General features: G+C 45.1%; 1 protein-coding gene across 1 annotated transcript in view; it reads right to left on the minus strand.

The window, feature by feature from the left end:
* The window catches only part of LOC144179691 (uncharacterized), a 28,438-nt gene extending 15,306 nt beyond the window's left edge, over positions 1-13,132 (minus strand). The window contains exon 1 of the mRNA XM_077708138.1: positions 12,976-13,132. Coding sequence (XP_077564264.1) covers positions 12,976-13,005 — 30 coding nt within the window. The 5' untranslated portion in view covers positions 13,006-13,132. The remainder of the gene's footprint in view (positions 1-12,975) is intronic.
* Between the last annotated feature and the right edge of the window lie 8,438 nt (positions 13,133-21,570).

Raw genomic sequence — 21,570 nt, forward strand, 5'->3', positions numbered from 1 at the left:
TTATGGAGACAAAGATAAAAAAACACCTTAGAAGGGCTTTTAATATAGGCGATATGAAAGAATGACTACAACAAAAAGGTATGAACAAAAAGACCTTTACACGATCTGTCGACTCAAGCAGCGCCGGTAACTGCGTTCTGGTGGTTTAAGCCCCACGGATCTGGTCAACTCTGCCACGTCGCCATTTATTTGAATGGAAAAAAAATATGGCTCCAATTCACGCTGTGAAAGTGGTTGGACTGCGAAGCTGTAAACGACACCCACAACGAGTACCCGTGCGACGTCACTTGAATTCACACACGTGGCTCTACAAATAGGGAAACTAGACACTCTGGCAGCCGTTACCTGGCTTTCGCGGGGGCGGCGTCCCGAACGCAGCAGCGACAGCAGAAAGAAAACAGAGAGGAGCGTCCGGCGCACGCGCGGCGATGGCGTCATCTCTCTCACTGCCTTCCCTTCCCTCTTGTTTCATGCGTCGCAGCCAAAAGCGACCTCTCCGCCCTCCCCAGGCGCTATTCCTTTCGTCGCCAATCCAAACCATGTGAACACCGTTATCGTACATTATGCGATTTGCGCTTAACAAGAAGGCTTTGAATGAGCGCAGATGGTAGACCCACCGCTGCGCTCATTGGGTACACCGTCTGTCTCTCCGTGTCCTCGTGTGGGTGTAGCTTAGTTGGTGAGACGACGGTCTGTCGCTCCATTACTCCATTTGGGTCAGGTTCGATTCCTGACGGTGCCAGCAAGTTCTTTTATTTAGCCTGGGAGTTTTCTGCTGACGCGGGCACGACAATTTCCTCGGCTGGCAGAGGTATACTGCTTCGCAGTAAAAAGAAACGAAAGAAAAACTGTCGAGCGCTGTCGCTTCCGGCATGAGCGGCGCTGCTGACGTCACCCACGTCGCGACAGCTGCGCACCCTTTAGCTGTTTGGGTAGCTACAGTAGTTGCTCCGTTTGACTATTCTACTCAGCCACGTGTCCTCACTCGCTTGCGCCAAGGACGCCTCGGTGTAAGAGGAAGCTCGTGGAAATAAATACATACCAGTTCCAACACGCAGACTCTTGTTTGCTTTTTTTTTTAATTCGCATTTTTGCCATGCGGCATATAAAGAAAAGATAAGACATTAGGTAGAATAAAAATACCGGGTACAAAAGCACAGGTAGTCAGGAAACTGATGACCCTGTACAAATCTAAAGGTAGGCATGGAGTCCGGTCTTGTCTCTTTTTGTAAAACAAGGCAAACGCTCACTCACAGCGCGTGGTTTTTCGCGAGGGATAATGATATGCCTCACATCCCCGGAACAAGTGTCCCGTGTATAGCCGCTAAGTTCTTTATACCAAAGTGTCCTCCAGATTAATTTCCGCCATTTTTAATTACAGGGAGAAATATCTACGCTCTGGGTGAGGCAGAATCCTACATTTAATAACGACAGAAAACGTGTGCCCAAAACTTCGATATTTTACCTTGTCATCAGAAAAGGAGTTGTTGTCGAGGGCTAACTGTTCCCTCTCCGGAACATGTGCGGCATTGTCTTAATCCCAAGTACTGTAAAATACGTTTCACTTTTCAAATGTGGGCACGCGCGAGCATAATTTGAAGATTGGCAGGGCACTGCTAAAGCCACCTTATGCCTAACAAAACTTAGCTATGCACACCTAACATTAGGCGACGTCACAGAAAAAATGCGCTTGATATTGCCACGAAGGCGTTCGTCCACCTCTACTGGTTATTTCTCCGCAGGCGGCGTTATACAGGCTGCGTTGGTCCAACTGAAACGATCGATCTCGAAATATCCAGGTATCCCCATTTTGGGCCTCAGCAAAGCTGAAAATCATATTCGGAATAGCGTGATAAAGCGTGGCCAAAGCTATAATCAACATTGGCAGTGATCTAGACTATCTGGAAGGCCTTTCCGCAACGCTTTTTCTTTCACAGCGCCGCTGTCTATGGCTAGGATCCAACAAATTGTCTCCGGCGACAGACCGAGGGTAGACCATTTATTTTTAGCGTAAGGAAAAAAAGTGCCTAAAAAATTCGCACAAATTCAGAGAATTGATAACAAAGGCATATCATTCTTATGCAGCTTGTTTAAGTGTGAGCTCTTTACAGGCAAATGTTTGGGTTTTTCTAAATTCTGTCCGACTCCCCATTTACGCCACAATAACGATTACAGGTGTTACTTCCGCGAAATCTACATTATTGAGAAAATACAGGACGTTACATGGTTCGCCATTTTCAGTATTCTTTATACTTTACTTATTTCTTGATTTTTCTTTAGATTTTGTTCGACCAACTATCTTCCTTTACGCTATTATAAGGATTAAAGGTTGAACTTCCGCGAAATCTGCATTTTTGTGGCAATGAAGGGCGCTACACAGCTCGGTATTACCGCAACTTCTTTTTCTATATTTTTGCTTATTTCTTGGTTTTTCAAAATCCTCTTCGATAAATTATCTCCACTTACGCTATTATAACGATTAAGGGTAAAACTACCACGAAATCTGCATTTTTGTTGCAATGCAGGGCGTTGGACGGTTCGCCATTCTCGCTTTTTTATTTTTCCTTTTTTTCTTGCTTTTGAAAATTTTGTCCGACCAATTATCTACATTTGCACTATTAGAACGAATGAATATGGAACCTTCACGCAATCTGCATGTTTGTGGAAATGCAGGGCGTTACATGGTCCTGGCTGTCGGGGTACTCGGCCTTGGGAGGGGGGGGGTGTACTCGGGGGTACCGTGGGAGTACTCGGCCTAGCGTAGGGCATGTATATTTTGATATAAAACGGCTCGTAATGCTTTTGACAAAAAAATGTCTTACCTGCAATGGATTTGCGCTAAGAGGTGAAGCCAACTGTAAAGCGATCGATGTAAGCTTGGTCTTTGCAAGCTGGCTTTCCCACATTCTGCGTTGCGCATCGAAGCAGGGCATTGTAGGGAGGGAGTGCGGTTACACGCTCCCTTTCTACCTAAAACTGCGCGTGCACACATTACTTCCAGGCGCCATACGTGTCGACAAGCCGACCCTCTTCGTATTTTTTGTTTTTGACTTTCAATGTATCGATGCGGTGTGCAAATATCCTGGGCGAAAAAATACCGAAGGGAAGGAGGAGGGGATGCGGCACTCGAAAGAATTTCGGGGCTGGGAAGGGTGTTACGGCGATGAAGCCCCCCTCTTCCTACGCCCCTGCAGAATAGCTTTGTTTAGACCAGCTTGTTCTCTTTCTCTTGTTTGTACGCTTGTTAGCGCAGCCAACGGGCTGCCCAGCAGTGTTACTGAGAGTGTTTTGTTGCGATTCGACGGGTGTGTGTCAAGTTTGTGGTGTGGGTCTGGCAGACCAGTGACGCACTTTCTGGTACTGTGCCCGGTTTCCAAACGAAGCTCAATCAAGGACTTATCCGCCGCATCTCCAGGGCACTGCACGCAGTAACGACAAGAACACTCAGCTCTGGGCCGTCTAGCAAGTCCGGGGTGCGCTCGAAAAGCACAGACCAGTCCGGGGTGCGCTCGAAAAGCCCGGGGTGCGCTCGAAAAGCACACAGGGAAGCGTTGGCGCTGCGCCTAGTAACGGCAAACCCTAGGACGACGCCGGGCCCGCGACGCGGCGCTTAGAAATCGTCGTTTTGCTGGCGCAAATAAAGTTTTTTCCTAATCCTAATGCGGAACTCCACCTCACCCTGTTACCGGCGATTGCTGGGCAACAACGCCGGCCTTTGAAAGCGAAGCTTTTTACCTCTACCCCCAGGGTTCTGCCGCGATCGTTGTTGTCAACAGACAACTCTCGCGAACAAATAAAAGTTACTGGCACCGCCAGGAATCAAACCTGGAACGAATAGAGAAATGGAACGAGAGCCCGTTGTCTCACCGATTGAGCTACGAGCCCACACGGAGTCGGGGGGAGGCAACGGTGCACTCACTGAGCACATCTGCGGGTTTACCCCCTGCGTTCTCGCTGAATTCCACGTGATAGCGTCACGCGACCTCTCACGCCGCTGTGCGGTCCGCGCACGGCACGTGTAGCGGCCGTGTGCGCGCCTTGCGCATGGAGTTATAAAAACTAAGGAAGCTTAGACCAACTCATGGCATTTCACTTCACCTCCGTCTCTGCCGCCGATCCCGTCGCGTCAATTGACGGCGGCAGAGACGGAAGAGAAAAGGGATCGTCTAACACCGGGTTCGAGCTTCCTTTAATTTTATAAAAAAAGAATTTCCAGTCGTGTGCTTCAACACTAAAACTCAACCAACCACAGTTCATGAAACATGCGTTGATTTAACCTTAGCAAAGAAAATCTCTTTGAAGTATTAAAGGGTGGGGTTAAGTGCTTTTAATTGTCTCTGGTTTCACTCTTTGTAGAGCCACGTGTGTTAATCTAAGTGACGTCGCATGGGTAATCATTGTGGGTGTCGTTTACAGCTTCGCTTTCCAGCCACCTTCACAGGGTGGATTGGCACGCAACTTTTTTTTCCCCCTGATTATCGGCGGAGGATTTGTTCTCCTGCTACACGGCCCCAACCAGACGACACCGATCGACTACACGCAGCCATTAGTCATGGTGGCGACCACGTTGATCGGCAAGTCAGCTACGTCAGCGGGATGCATGTACGTCTAAGAAAAATAAGGCAACATTTGGTGTAGCACAAATGACGGCCTGTCTATGCAGCAAGACATGCTGCCATGGGTTTCAAGGTGTTTCAGTGGATAAATTACAGTAACTGGAATTTTCAAGAAATAAATTATGTAAGTAGTCAAGTGTTTTAATAGTTACTTGACGGATTCAGTAATTTAGTAGTCAGATGGGTAGCGTAATAAGTTAGTATAATTACCAAAAGGGAACCGAAAAAAAGGAGTATTATTTGTCAGAAGTTATTGTGGAGCAGTAGGAAAACTTTACGCTTGAAGAAACAATAAAACTCACATACCAGGCGATAAGAGTGGGGAATCATCGGATGAAAGAGAAGTGTTTATCATGCTTAGTTATGAAAGGCGCGACGGGACAGTAGTTCTAGAAGTACTATCGTAAATATTTAACAAATTTAGCCAAGTTCAATTGTTCACTCATTATAGCAAAAGATAAATTAACAAGTACAAAGCATTCCAAACTTACCCTGCATACACGCCAAGGCTTCATTTTATGGGTCCTCTAGACGATAGTTATTCGTGGCTTCAGCGAGTTCTAATCGAGTGAGCGCCGAATCGCGAGCATGAGCAATAAATGGTCTACCGGCATGGAGGCGCAGTCTTTTATCATAAAATGCTTGACACACGCGTTTTGCGTTCTTTCTTTCCAATTTTTTTTTTAGTCAGCGACACTTAATTCTTGCCCGACTCGACAGGATGTGCGCTTGCTTGCATGTTCAACCCAGCATATCGTTTCCTCTATTTTATTATTATATCTCTTTTTATTTCCTCATTTCCCCCCCTCTAGGTACTCTGAGCCCGCAGCCTCGAAAAGCTACGCTCTACAGCAGGAATGGGGCGTTGTTGCCGCGATTTTTTATTCCCTCCGCCCTCCTCCTCTGAAGGCAAGTCTCTCTCTCTGTTTCTTCCCGCCCTTCAATTCTCCCGTAGCTCTCTCTGCCTGCCTGTCTTCTCTCTCTGCCTGCCAGTTCGGTAAGGTCCCACAGATAACAACACATCCGCTGCTTTTTACATTCCCATGTACGTGACTTCATTCGAGTCTTTGTTAGGCCATCTGCCCGCATCACGGGAACAAACGGAATATTACAAAAAAGCAATACTTTGCTCTGCTAAGAGAGCGGTCGATGCGTACTCTTGCAGTCAAATGAATAATGCATAAAACTGCTGCCAGGAACAACGAGGGGCTCTTAAAACCAACAAAGTACAAACATTTTGTGCGGCTATGAGCACAGAGCACATTGTATTGAACATCCTGTTGTTCGGTAAGGACTCTGCATGACTTGGGCATGAAGCTTTGGCTGCGCATCTGCAGTACAAACTCCGCCGTGTGACCTATAGCTGATATTTTTGGTTATATATGGACCCCGGTGGCGTAAAATGCCTTTTTATGCTACAAAAGCTAAAGGGTTTCACGGTTCCGAAAATTCTTCATTTCGAAAGTCTCGAGAAATGAGCTTTATGGCGTGCGGAACACGGCCAATCGAAACGCGAATGCGTACTTTCAGCAAACTACAACATGGCCGAGGCAAGTATAATTCACCCATTAAAGAAACCTGATACACCATTTCGATGCATGACATGCGCATTTTTGCCTTGGAGAGAATATAACATATGCATTTTACTTGAACACATATTAATTGGGACATCCGCAGTCACCATCGAATGAGTGCCAAAATATTGCAAATGTATACCGAACTACCGCTTTTAAGTGTTGGATTGGGCTCGAATTAGTGTCGGAGTAGTTGTGACAAGTTTTTTTTTATTGCCTGCTAATGCTTTGCGGTTCTTAACAGAACAGTCAATGACATTGGTTGACCGCTACGATCACACGTTGTCTACTTTTCCTTTGCTTTAAAGCGTTCGGCAGCAGACAGCCCGTTTTAAGCGCGGAGCACTTTAGGGGCTCGCCTTGTCGTCGCAGCTCGCTGTAACGCTCGATGTCAAGAGACTGCCGTAATCAGGCGACGCAGCGAGATAACGGACCCAGGTGAAGCCTGGCGTACCCGTCGTAGGACGTCCCGCAGAGGCTTCGAAAACAAAGCGGTTTAAATAGTCGTAATCATTCGAAACTCGGGAACCGCTGGCGCTTGTCATACATCTTCATCATACATTTTCGAAAATAGCAGAACACATTATAAACAAAAGTTTGGTAGGATTCCTAACAGCAAATTGCATTTTAGCCAAGGAACAATTTGGGTTCCGTAGAAATAAATCCACAGAAAGCGCTGTCCTTGAAATTAAGGAGCAGATATTTGAAAACATTGAAGCCAAATGTTTCACGCTAGGTTTGTTTCTTGATTTAAGGAAAGCTTTTGATTGTGTTCAGCACGACATTCTTGTACAAAAATTTCCTTTCTATGGAATTCGAGGAGTGACTTTGTCACTGATAAAAAACAACCTGTCCTCTAGAGCCCAGTACACCGTTATTAATGGCGTAAATTCTGAAATTAAGTGTTTAAAGTATGGTGTTCCGCAGGGATCAGTTTCAGGGCCTGCACTATTCCTTTTGTATATAAATGATATGGTAAACATAAAAGGTCACGCTAAGTTAATATTGTATGCGGATGATACGAATGTATTTTTTTCTGGAATCAACGTGAAAGATTTAGTTGTACAGGCAAAAAGCTGGATGTCAGATCTTAGTTTGTAGCTTGAATCCAACAAACTGCAATTAAATGTAAAGAAAACCACATATGTATTGTTCAGAGCGAAAGGGATACTCGCACCTTTAAATTTAAACATACAATTCCGCGGTTCCCCAATCCAGGAATCAACATCAACCCGGTTTTTGGGAGTCGTGTTCCAAGAAAATCTCTCGTGGACACCACACGTAGAATCACTTAGATCAGATCTCTGTCGTGCAATTGGAATTTTAAACAAGCTAAGACATTACCTACCGGCAGTTGTTAAACGCGATATATATTATGCGCTCGTCCACTCACGTATAAGTTACTGCTGTTTAGTTTGGGCGACCACAACTCAGACTTACCTAAGAAACCTTTTAAACCTACAAAAGAGAGGAATGCGGGCTATTTCCAACCTGCACAGAACTGAAAGCGTAGCGCCGTAATTTGAAACTTATAAAGTATTCGATATCCGAACCTCGATAACCGAACTTTATACAAATACAAACTAAGCCTAGAAATTTGCCGCCAGCATAGGACCGATAAAGCATTGTTTGAAACTAACTACTGCCCGAAAAACACCTGTTATGAACTACGAAGAAATCCAATTGAAAAACCGCGCTCCCGAACAAATTATGGTACTCAGAGATTAGCATCTCGAATACCTGATCTGCTAGATGAAAACCCAATTTTATTGCATCATTTAAATTGTTCCATACGAGTGATAACTTTCAAAATACTTGTAAAAAAATACTCTTTGAAAAAATGGCATCTGAAAGTTAATTTAGATTTGAAATGTGTGACAACCTATTTGCAGTGTTGTATTTTATATACCTCACACGACTATTTTGTTAAGTTGTGTTTAAATCAGTTCATGTACACAAAATCTATTATCCTAATTTCATTGTTTATGCAATGCGATATGCAAAAAACTCTTTATTTACCTGAGGTAATAGTTATTTCTGTTCTGCAGTTATGTGCATCTTTTTTGTTGTTGTTGTGTGTGAAAATTGTAAACAAATTACCACTCGAAGCCGCTACAGCTATAGGGTGCCATGGCCCAGTCAGGCATAGTTTTGCATTTCGCCATGTGCCCCAAGACAATCGTGAAAAAATTCTCTTTGGTACATTTACCTCGAAAAAATATAATTTTTTTTCGGACAAAATGAATGTCGGGACTCGCGTGCGACCGCTTTATATGCCGTATTCTGTGCTACATCAAAGACGGGGCCTCGTCAGGCGGCCCGATCGGGCTCGATCAAATGGGCTCAAACGCCTTTTGCCCCGTTTGCCTCGGCAGAAGATTGGAAATTATTCTACCATGCATGGTGAACTTGTATTCTGCCTAAATAAACAAACAAACAAACAAACAAACAAACAAACAAACAAACAAACAAACAAACAAACAAACAAACAAACAAAATATCCCCATTGTTTGGCGCAAAGAAAACTGCAGGTACGTTTGAGGCAAAATATACGTAATTAGCCCGCAGCGCTCGCGTTAATTTAGTTGGGAACGCTCGTTGGGTTGGTTTTTACGTAAGCGAAAAAAAAGTGGCCGTGCAACGCCGGCACGTGCGGGAGGAAAAGCAAGCACAAAAAGAACAGAACTACCGCTGGCGCAGTTTCAGGCAGGGGGCGCGCGAGCACAGCGGCGGCGGGAAATTTGAATTGCATTAGGTGGTAGCAGTGAGCGGATAACGCGCTACAGCCAATTATGGCGAATCACTGCTCTGCACTTCAGACATCTGTAACGTTGAGTGGAACGGCTCTAATTTTTAAAACGGTCAAGCCTCTACACCAAGGTCGGGCTTTTTCCAATTGTTTATTTTTGTCATTTCAACATCAATGCGTGGGCATGACCCTCAATTTACTCGCTCAGTTGGCTAGAAAAGCGGCGTCCCCAGATCCCCGTTGACGGAACCTGCCATCAATATTGCAATTTGCTACGCGTAGCTGTCCTCGAAATTCCAATTGGCGGCGAACGCGGGTCTGTGTCCAGCGATCCCATTCCCATTGGCTTCCACGGGTATACACGGTGGTTCCACACCTCCACTGGGTGTGCGACGGGCCCACGTTAGCCGTAACGTTTAACTTCGGGGTTTAACGTCTTCAACCACTACTCTCCGCTTGGAGTACAAAGAGTCAGGCGTCGGTTGACAGGTCTTCAGGATTAATGTTAATATCACCTTAAGGTAAGGCCGATTATAAGCCCATCAACATACCGTCTCAGGTGGATTGGCCAGTAACTATGAGAGCAGCCGTGAGAAGTTCATGGCCGAGCGGCGTCGACAAACCCACTCGCACATTCGCTTTCACAACTCAACAAGTAGTGATATTCCCGCATTACCTTATGACAGGATAAAGCTTAGTTGCACCGGTAATGCTTCTTCAATGTCACAGTTTATTTCAATTTCCTAAATTGAACCCGAGTCCGAGCTCGATTTTGAGCCGCGCGTTCTTGTCCTTCCTACTGTCGCTTTTCTCTGGCATTGGCGTCTGCTGGTGGTTATATTTACCCTCTTCTCTCGATCTACACCGCACCCTTTCCAACATCGTCCTTATCCTTTAAAAATTAAAATGACTAAATAGAGTTTATTTTCTCTATCTCTTAGAGGAGCCCAATCCACGTTAAAGGTATTACACATGCTTGTGACTGTGCTTGAACAATTTTACGGCAGCCATTGAAAACACACTAAGATCAGCGCGTAGTGAATATAGAAACTTAGCCTTAGAGTTTCTGAAACTAGTCCCATAACTGCTATGCTGCGACTCATTTTGTTTTGGAGGTACAGGTGCCCCCAAAAGTAAGCGTAGCACGGGCTGAAGATTTTTGAGGTGGTTTCTCCGCCATGTGCCTAGCCAGCAACTTCTATAAGTGACCTTTCAAGAAAGTTATTCTTAAATAAAATCGGGCCGCACATATTATATTTATGCTGGCTACCGCAAAAAATGAAAATTATTCCAATTTCACGAAGCCGTGCTCCGATTACTTTTTGGGACACCCGTACAACAGCAGGGTTTTACGTGTGACCCGCCGCGGTGGCTCAGTGGCTAAGGCGTTGCGCTGCTGAGCACGAGGTCGCGGGTTCGATTCCCGGCCGCGGCGGCCGCTTTTCTGATGGAGGCGAAAAGCAAAAACGCCCGTGTGTACGAGATTTCGGCGCACGATAAAGATCCCCAGGTGGTCAAAATTAATCCGGAGCCCTCCACTACGGCGCGCCTCATCGCCTGCGTTGCGTCGGCGCGTTAAACCCCACAATCAATCAATCAATCAATCAGGGTTTTACGTGCAATTTTCATGGGCTGTTATTTCACCCCGCAAACACAACTCTGCTTCACTATTCGGAATCAAATACGATCACCGGTAGTTCTTTTTTCCTTCTCACTTCTGCTATGCTGTCCATGTTACGTATTTTGCTTCCGCTCTACTCGATTGTCTCTCATTGAATGTTTCTCTGTTATATCATCACAACTTGGCACATGTTTCATTGTATAAACTGTTTACATTTTCGGTGTTAAATATTTTTGCTTTCGTTTCATTTTACTTTTGGCTGGTTAATTTATTTATGTATTTAAAGGTAGATTGATCGTTCACTTTCAAATAGAAGTGCATTTTGTCGCATTATGGGCTATCACAGCATTCTCTTCTTCTATTTTACGCAATAGGAAGAGACAGACAGATTAATTGTCATAGGAGAGAAGGTAAAAATCATTGGCTGCACAGACGGGGTCCCATAATCCCGTGACTGGCACCGAATCTTCGTCGAGAAATCACAATGCACGAATGCATCTCATATAGCAAACATCAAACCATTACACACTTGAAATTCCCGCCTGATACTAAGTGGACACGCTTAATTACAAACAAAACAGAGTTCTGCTGGAACAATAGATACAACTCTCGACACAACAGCAATAGGATACAGTGAAATGCTTATGTGGGTGTTCTTCTACCTGAAGTTTTACTTCAGTATTGCAGGGATAGCTGTAAGGGCCTTCAACACCATGCCGAAAAATTGCGGTCCTTCGCGAAAGCAAAATCGGGCAGGGTAGATCCCACTCTCCTTCCTCACCCCTCTCTCTCTGCTTCCATACACACGCATGCACACACAGGCACATATAAACGCACGCACACACACACACACACGCGCGCAAACACACAAACGCGGACGCCCACACATGCATGCGCGCACGCTACGCACGCACGCGCACGGACGCCCGCACCATTATCTATCTTATGTGCAACGCGCTGATCTTAATAGCTGCGCGCGACTTCAATGTTGAAACGTCCAAACTTGCATTGTGCACTTCTCTACGGAAGAGGATTTCTCAAAGACTTCTTTGTGGCTGCACCGGAAACCTTTATTCGTGTAGTGCATTATTTGACTATTTTCTCAGTTCCTCCGTAATCGTCGGTAGAAGAGATAGCGGCTGCCGCATGAACTGTCGCAATCTTGGCACCCTGGTTCGCAATGCAGTTTCATGCTAAGACTTCGAAATTTTTGTTTCCGGCCATTCTATAATTATCATCTATTTTTCGTTCGTTTAAGCCTGCGTTGCACATGTTGAATATGCTACACATCCGCCGCGGTGGCTCAGTGGCTAAAGCGTTGTGCTGCGTAGCACGAGGACAAGGGTTTGATTCCCGGCCACGGCGGCCGCTTTTCTGATGGAGGCGAAAAGCAAAAACGCCCGTGTGGACGAGATTTTGGCGTGCGTTAAAGATCCCCAGATGGTGAAAAGTAATCCGGAGCTCTCCACTACGGCGCGCCTCATCACCTGCGTTGAGTCGGCGCGTTAAACCCCTCAATAAATAAATTGAATATGTATACAGATCTGCGAAATTTAGCCCGGCGGCCTTGCTAGTGTGCCGTGATAATTGTCGTTAGCAGAGCGGCGGGGAAGTGTTCCGAAGAAACAAGGAAAAGGTGAATATAAACAAAGAAATGGGTGAAAATAAGAGTTTAAATGCTGAGATATGGCGCGAGAACACCTGGAAAACCTTCATGCCGGCAGCCGTCAGTGGAGTAGTTGTCGAGGTTGCGGTGCACAGCGATATATATTGTTTCAACCTTCGCCGCACCTTGCCGATAGACTAAATCGCTTCCGATGAGGATCCAAAAGGTGTATTCCGCGGTATAAGCTTCAAAGTGCAGCCAAAAATATTGCATAGACGAATTCCCTGCAGAATCTCTTTAACGTACCCACCGCTGCCATAACCAGACATAATCTGCGCTCGGCATCGGCATTACAATTTATTACACTGGAGTTTTGCACCACTGATTATAAAAAATAAATGTCTGCTACGAATTGGAAACCAATAAAATCAAATGCAGCCATCCTATCTCATGTGTAAGGGTTTTTTATTATTTTTTTGCGCGGCGTATTCTTATTCAAACTATCAACCGACTACCCCCTTTCCAAGCGGCGCACGTGCATACATTGCAGGCTGAACAGAGTTACAAATCAAGATATCAAAACGAAGTACCCAAATATTTTTTTTAGCAGTGACGCCGTAACACATTTTTCGTTTGTTATATATATGAATAAGTTCGAGCTCGTTATATTTTATATCCCAAGTTCAGGAGGGGAAAATGAATCAAGCGGATGAAAACGTCAATAATAGCCACCGTGCGCCCGATAATCAACACGACGTCGACTCGCTACATACAGGTGACGACTGACAAACTCGCGCGGGGTCACTTACCGCGTTGAAAGCATAAAAGTAGAAAAACATCCTGCTGGAATGCTTCTCACAATGCAACAAGAAAACCTCCTTGCCGGGATGTGTGAATACTCTGAATAAAATTGCGCCTTGTAACCCTGGGCCGACGCAATGCACCAGACAGCGTCCCCGCCGCTCGTGGCTCATCCGTTTCGCCGGAGCTCTTTCGCGAACTCCCGGGACAGCTGCGCAGCAGCGAGTGTCGCAACAGTCAGCCCCTGTTTCCCGTCTGGCGGCTGCGGCACAGCTCCGTGCGGCCTATCTAGCGATCGCTCCTCTGTCTGGACCCCACCGTTTAAGTGGTGGGGCCCGGTTTTTAGCTGTCATCGTCCCCTTCGATTCATAAGCGCAGTAGCTGAACTTTGTGAGTTAGACGTCAAAAACCAATTAGGCCTACTTTTCCGCCGGGCCATCGCCAATGCAGCCAGCTTATTTACGGTATTTTTTTTTCCTTTCGGTGTCAACAAGCTCAAGCTGTAAAGATTCTGTAGGGGGGGACAACTTTATATGCAAAAAAAGAAAAAGAAAACGAAGAAATCGAAGAAATATATATATATATATATATATATATATATATATATATATATATATATATATATATATATATATATATATATATATATATATATATATATATATATATATATATATATATATATATATATATATATATATATAGCGAATCAGAATAGGAAATGAGGGGCTCGTAGAAATAACACAGAAATCAGGGTTGGCAGTCAAGAAAACCTCGGAAAGCAAAGGGGAGGTTGTGGTAGGTCATTGTAACAGATAAAGAATTTGGAAAGAAAGAAAGAAAGCGGAGAAAAAATGCCCGCCAGGTGGGATCCGAACCCACGACCTCCAGAATACCGGTTTGGTGCGCACCAGACCGGTATTCTGGACGCTGCCAGGGAGAGGCTACAATCACCTCCCACGGTGCCCGCCACGCCCGTCCCCTCTCTCCAAGCAGATTGGCAACTCCAGCTACGTCTCCTCAAAAAAGAAAGCAGTAAGCGATTGCAAGCTGAAACTCCGGTTGGCATCCTTGCACCTCTCAAGCCCTTTCGCGTTCGGGCGAGGTATTCACCAATAAAGTGTATGCAAATGCAGCGTATACACTACACATTGTACATAAGTGGTCAGCCCCGGCAGGCTCTCAATTGCACCGATGCCCCCACTGTAATAGTGATGCCATACCAAATCTCTTCCACTTAATTTGGCTCTGTCCTATATTCGCCCGTAACCGCCGCGAACTGCTAACTGTAGGTCCTGCACCCGCGACTGAACTGGAGCACGTTAGTCGTGTCCGTGACGACCCCGCTACTCTAGAAATAATTACCCAGTACGCGCTTGAAAACGGTCTGTACAAATTGATGTAGCGGTCTGACAAACTGTCCCGGACTGGCCATACCCATCCACGACCAATGTCAACAGTGCGAACTGTGCATTTTGGGGCCACTGATAGAGTGAACTGTGCATATTGGGAATATGATCTTAAAACTAGAACTGTGTACACCATGTGAATTGTGATGAATAGCGACGCTTCCCTTTCTCCTCCTCCTCCGCGATCCTCACTTCCCCACAGGGCCTCATGGCCTCTCGTCCTTAAAAAAGTGTTTCACTCACTCACTCATACATACATACATACATACATACATACATACATACATACATACATACATACATACATGCGTGCATACATACATACATACATACATACATACATACATACATACATGCGTGCATACATACATACATACATACATACATACATACATACATACATGCGTGCATACATACATACATACATACATACATGCATACATGCATGCATACATACATGCATACATGCATACATACATACATACATGCGTGCATACATACATACATACATACATACATACATACATACATACATACATACATGCGTGCATACATACATACATACATACATACATACATACATACATACATACACACACATACATACATACATACATACATACATACATACATACATACATACATACATACATACATACATAGAGATTTAATACGAAATAGGGGGCACAACTGGCCAGTCCGCGTGCCCGCTCTTCACTAAGTTTCATAACCCGCCTTCACGAATCCTTATTGACAGAGCTCGCCGCCACGAGACAAGAGGCTGAAGGGTCCATCATACCGTTGCCCACTGGCTCCTGCGATATCGCCTGTACTGATTGGCTGAGGATAAACTACATTGCAACACATACGTAAAGTCATAAACAAATGAAATGCGAACATGAAAAAATGAACTAGCACACAAAAATTTAAAAAATACTGCTGGTTAAGGTTCAATAACGGTGCGCTATTGGTATATTTGGAAAGCCAGAATTCCCAACTTTGTTTTTGTAACTAAGCCACGCGTCATTTCGACTTGCATGGAAAGAAGTCGCGCTATTTGTGTGTTCCGGCTCATGTTTTCATGCTCGTGTTTCATTTGTTCATGGCTAGCTGTACATACACAGCACGTTGCAACCTTTTATCAGCGCATTCCCCAAGAAACTGCGATTACAGATAATAACCAGAGCTAAAGAATACCAATCGTATTCGCGGATAACCTTCCAATGCGCTGATGCAATAGCTCATATCTCAATGCGGTTTTGATGGAATAAAACCAAGTACAGGGAACTTATTGGCGCCAGCCGGAACCACTATTGTTTCAGTGAGCATTTTCGGCGTTAGCCAGACTAAAGTCGGCAGATCTGACACCGCAGCAGGAAAAGCGTCTCCGCATTTGAGAGCATACTCTCACTTGTTTACAAAATGAATGATGGTTAGAATCTTGTACGTAGCACCAGCGAATTATTCTGAAACGATTGCCATTGTGAACAGATCCTAGGCGTTCACCCAAACAATCGGTGCCCGTTTTTCTCTTTCGCCTGCTTTGCTTTCGGGTTGTCTGTCAGGTCATCTTGTTTATTTATCGCTGTGCGCAGAATACTATTTTGGATATTTTTTTTCTTTCGCCACCTCTACTGTCACAGAGGCAACGCGCACTGACGCAGCACACCAAAGCTGCTCAACGCCCCGAAATCAACAGCCGAATTCTCTGGCATATGTCCCAGCCACTCACGTTTTTTTTTTTGCAGCCGAGAACAATCTCTGTTAGCGGAGCTGGACATATTGTGAGCAAATTTCGAATGCAAGACAAAAAAGAAAGGTTGTGTACGGCTCCAACACTGAGTACTGCGCTATCACGAAGTTGCTAAACCAGCTGCGCAATTCGACGCCAGATACGCCACGCAGCACAAACATGCACGGCATACTCGGGCTGGTCTTCTCTTTTCGTTCTGCTTTTTTTTTTCGCAACAGAGAACGTAAATCTCCGAAGCACACATGCATTGGCACAGATGCGCATGCATACGTTACAGATGCGATAGCATTTCCTGTCTTCAAATTCAGGCAGTTTGTTTTCCATTCTTTTATTTATTTGCTTATTTTTTGCTGTTGAGGGCTTGGAAAAACGGGCCCTGAACATACCTGCCGATTCAGTTAGTATGCGACCGAAAAAACAACGTTTGAATTTGTTTCCGTCAGCACATGACGTTTGTCCTCCACCCCTAAGAAAACGTGTGACAGTGTGCACGCAAACATCAGAACAACGAACCTTACGTGCACATCAAGAGACTAGTAATAAAAGGTGCAACATTTACGAGAAGGGGAAACGAAAGGACTGACCAAGACAAGCGCTGACTAAGGCTATGTTCAGACTAACGACGTAACAGACATATCGTGAGATATGGACGTAAAAAAAACGGCGTGTCACGCAGTTCGGTTACGACAGTTGCGGCAACAGTCTGAAGCCGGCCTAACCAGTCAAGGCATTTTATTCCACCCCGCAATGTAAAGGGGACAATAGCGATGACGTCGCTTCTAACAAAACAAACGGGAACATGAAAAGAAACCGATGAACTGACGTGATGCTGTACAGCTACAGCATTATAAGTTGCTAGGTCAGCGGATATATGTTACGAAGACGGCTTGACACCATCCATCACAACCCTGGACAGTGACCGATGTGGTTTCGAACTTATGTGATTGGTCGATATCAAAGTATTACAGATTATTCAACATGACACCAGCCCGAAAATCCAACTAGCAAACACTGCTACACCAGGCACGCGCAATTTACTGTCAGATCAATCCACATTCTGACCATGATTACCAGCTCGGTACACAATCGCTTCGTTATATTCCTCTCTAGCGAAGGCTGCAGGAAACTCCGTGGTCCACGCTTGTATGTCAGCATACACACGTGGTCAAACAAGGCATCTGACTTCGGAAGCGGTGGGACACCATGCTGCCTTTCATGGGAATGACGGCATTTTGTGGAGTGTCAGCTAGACGATACTAAAGCTTCTCCACACTGCTTTCGTCTGTCGCCCAAGGGATTGAGTCCAAACTGCTCGAATTGCGCCATTTATACTCAAACAGTGAACACGCACCCTCAGGTCGCCACTACAACCCTTTTCCCGCCACAGAACCGGCCTCGGGTTTGGAGGCCTGGACCACACACACACAGAATAATCCAAAAACACACCCGAATTAACAATGAATTAATACATTTTCAAGAAGCCTAGAAGCCGTGGAGACGCTGGTTTAAAATTATAGTTTTTACAGCAAAGCTGCCTATGCCTAGGATCCAGTAGATCGCCTCCGGCAACAGAGCGATGAAGACAATAATCGCACGCGAGCGTAGCGTCACGTTGCGGCGCGCACTCAAATTCCCGGGATCGTAAAGCTGTGCACCACACCTTCAGCGTCTGGGAAAACTCTCTCTCAAAAAAGAAAAACGTTCTAGGGCTTCACATTTTGTTATAAAAAGGCTTATCTTTCCCCTAAAGAATGTCTTCCCAAAAATGCATTTGTGTTTCGAGGTGAAGCCGACTTTACTGATCGTTGTAAGTTTGGTCTTTGTAAGATGGCTTTCCCACAGAGTTTCATACAGTAGTAACTGGAGGGGAAACTGGCGCTAGTGTCAACGCGAACCCCGAGACGGCGCTTACGCTTCGATGGGAATGATGGGTAGTTCTGGAACCGTATTGCGTAGGATCGAAACGGGTTTCTGGCTGCGCAAATTTTTTTTTTTTTTCAACAAAACTTTTATTGCGCGGTTTGCTGTTGACAAATTACATGGCAAACAAAAAAGTTAGTAACCAAAAACTGGTTTTGTGCGAAATAAAACGACCCGTTTAATTAGAAAGCAAACGCGGAGTCGAGGAGAGTCAGTAGTCGAGGAGGTTTGCGGAGTACATTTGCCATTTGCCGCCAATTACAGCGGAACGCTGTAACACTGTTCGTAAAAGTTTCGTTGCTTGTAGTTTTTAATATTAAGAAAAGTTATCTGCTCCTAAAAAAGAAACCGATTACTTTTTGGAGAAGTTATTCTAGCCTGAATTAATGGCGTTCATCAAGCAGCGTTCCTATGAGCCGCCGGACGTGCTGGTCTACGCCGTAGGAGCCGGCGTTCGCACGAGAGCTGTGGCTGTTCCAAGCAATTCGCAACCGTGATCAGCTTCGAAAATACATTTCTCTGCCGAATGAGCAGCGCCGCATCTCCTAATTCGCAGACAACTTCGCCGCACACAGTGCCGTCATTTGTGTTTTCGGGCTCGCTGTGCCGGCAACGAATTCATAACCCACCGAATTCGCAACTCTGGTTATAAAGCATTCCACTCAGGGCGGCGTCAGTTTCGCGCGGCATGCGGTTCAAGGAGAAACCTATTTTTGAACGCTCCTTCCAATACCCCCGCCTAGGCAAGCAAATGCGTTCATCCAAGTTCAATACGAAAACGAAACCGCCTGCACGATTCAATCCATAGCAACCTCGACCAGCCATCGAGCGCCAATCCGAATCCAGAACTAGCCATCACGCCCATTGCGGCGGACGATCGCAGCGCCAGATTCCTCTCTAGTTGTTATTGTATGAAACTCTATGGGCTTTCCCACATTGAGTATTGTACAGTGAGGCACGTCCATATTCGGAGAGAGTATCATTACAGCAAGTGGCTCTAACTCTTGTTTCTTTGAAACTATCCCGAAACAAATTTTAGTTCACAGTTCACAGTGAAGTTCCAATTACTGAGGAATTCTCGTCTGCTGTCAATACACGTGCTTCTACGGAACGGAAACGGTCAGCCACATGTTTGTCCGCGGGAACAAACTCCAGTTCGTCAAAGTTTCATTCAGGCCATTGACGAGGAGGTACGTTCGATTGGAAATTATAAACAAACGCGCTTTGCACCGTGCAGCGCTTGGAGTACGACTTGGTCAAAGAATATTATCGCTCACGTTGAAGCTCGGCACCACAACTTTGCTGGTAATTGTTCTTCACAGAGCGGAAGGGCACTGATTTTTTTTTCAACATTTTCTGGAGGATACATTCGTTCAAGACACATCATCAAGATGTCAAGATGTCGGAAGGCTGACCTCGAATGACTCCCGTGTGGACATAAATGTTGCAAGATCCCAAGTGAATCAAGGAAGGCCAGGAGCGAACCAAAGCACGCCAACCGTGTATAAGAGTAAAGCGTGATTAAGGTGTACCAGAATGAATTAGGGTGGATTAATTCATCTTAAAAAGAATTTGAATATATTGAAAATGAATGAAGGATTAAGTTGAATTAAAATAAATTAAGTCGGATAAAAAGCAATTAGGGTGGCATAATGTCTGATTAGTTGTTGATAATAATATTAGTAAGGCGGTATGAAGGCGGTGCTATACGAAGTAAAACGGATGAGGGTGAATTCAGAAGGAATAATGTAGAATTGTAGCTAATTAAGGTGTATTAAGGTGAATTGAGACGGATTAAGGTGTAATAAGATAGATTAGAGTTTATTAAGCAATGATTTACGTTCATCAAGATGAATTAAGGTAAATTAGAGGAATCGATACGGATTAAGCGGGGTCATGATAAGTTAATTGGGGTGGATTAAGATGGATTAAGGATGGTGAAATAGCGTGGGTGACGTTTCAGCGTGTGGGTGTGAATATAAAAGGCACCTGTCACAATATACGCCGGGCTTTCGCCTTCAAATCATTTGAGAAGACTTGCGTGTCCTGGGAAATTTTATCACCGTTTCTACAAGCGCGCACCTGCGCATATAAATAACCTTACCTCAAAAATGCCAAAGACTGGGAAGAATTTATTTTCATAATACCACTCTCAATTTTACATTCTTTGTGATAAAATAAAAAAAATTCTATCAAATATCTGAACGGTTTGATAGCATGCTAGCGATTTTTTTTGTTTGTGAAAGCGCAATGAACAAAAAATCCGGTGTCAGCGGCGTCGGAAGGAGAGAAAAATTTCTAATTCACGTGACTGCGAAGTGTTCCTTGGAGCCGCGTCGACTTAATAAAAGACAGGAGAAGAACCGCGCTGCCAGGTAACGCTTGGGCATGCACAGCCTTGTGGAAAGCGAATTCTGCGGCGGTAGCCGCTTCCGGCGCCCGGCGCAGCGACAAGTCATTTAAGGGAAGCTGAAACGCTTTCCAAAGAAATTGAGTTAGAGGCACGTTTATGTAGTTTCTTGAGCGCTGACTCCGAATATCGCGTTGAATTTTATCGCAAATGAGTCCAACCGGCATTTATCTTGCAAAACGCGCGGTCCCGTTTGAAAGACGCGCGCTCTTCGTCTTTGACGCCTCTGATTGGTTGCGCCCGTCATGACGTCAAAGGAGGACACCCTTCGGCCGCGCGGGTTTTCGGAAGCATTGTAAACGATCGCACTGCAGCGGGGCTTGCCTTTTCGGCAATTTAGCTTGCAGTTCATTGTTCGTACATGACTGCAAGTTTATTTTCCAACTTCCCGTGCTGTTAGTTCAAGTATCTTGGAGCATGAATTTGCTTTACATGACCGAGAACCACAAAGCAGTGACTGTGGCGTCTGCTAGAGGGTTCCGTCAGAATATTTCTGAACTGGGCTACCAGCGTAGGGGGTTTCTATTCCTTATGTTAATATTAGGTACTGCCTGAAGTGTTTGTTACTATATACGAAACCATTTATGCCCAAGATTAAGCGGGGTTTATAAACAATGTACCAGCGAAAAGCACGTACGTGCACTGCGCGAAAATATAGCGTTCATGCGCCTTAAACGTATATGCGAGACATATGTCGCCATTACACGCATAAACCAACAAGCGCACTCTGCTTCCGAATTTCCTTTGTTCGTTGTCGCCCACCGCACCCCTCTTACTCATCCCCATACACACACACCCACAAGCGCGCGCGCACGCGCGCCATTTGGGCAGCGGCGCTAAGGCGCCTCCGCGATCGCTAGCTGCACTTCGATTAGTGGCGTCTTACTGCTTGACTTGCATTTATTCTGAAAACATTGTAGCATACTGGTGCCTCCGTAGCATTATCGGCTCTAGTAGGGCTTGATTTTCGCGTGTGCGTTGCGCATTCTGCTACAATATTATGGCCACCTCGTTATAATTAACAGACCAGTCGGACAAGGCAGTTACGTTGTAGTTACGTTACTTTAGGTAACAATCACCAAACGTTTCTGATAATATATCATTGGCCTGT

The sequence above is a fragment of the Haemaphysalis longicornis genome, unplaced genomic scaffold (genome assembly GCF_048455015.1).
Source record: "Haemaphysalis longicornis isolate Haplotype H1 unplaced genomic scaffold, Haemaphysalis longicornis Haplotype H1 scaffold_4, whole genome shotgun sequence".
In the NCBI taxonomy this organism is placed as follows: domain Eukaryota; kingdom Metazoa; phylum Arthropoda; class Arachnida; order Ixodida; family Ixodidae; genus Haemaphysalis; species Haemaphysalis longicornis.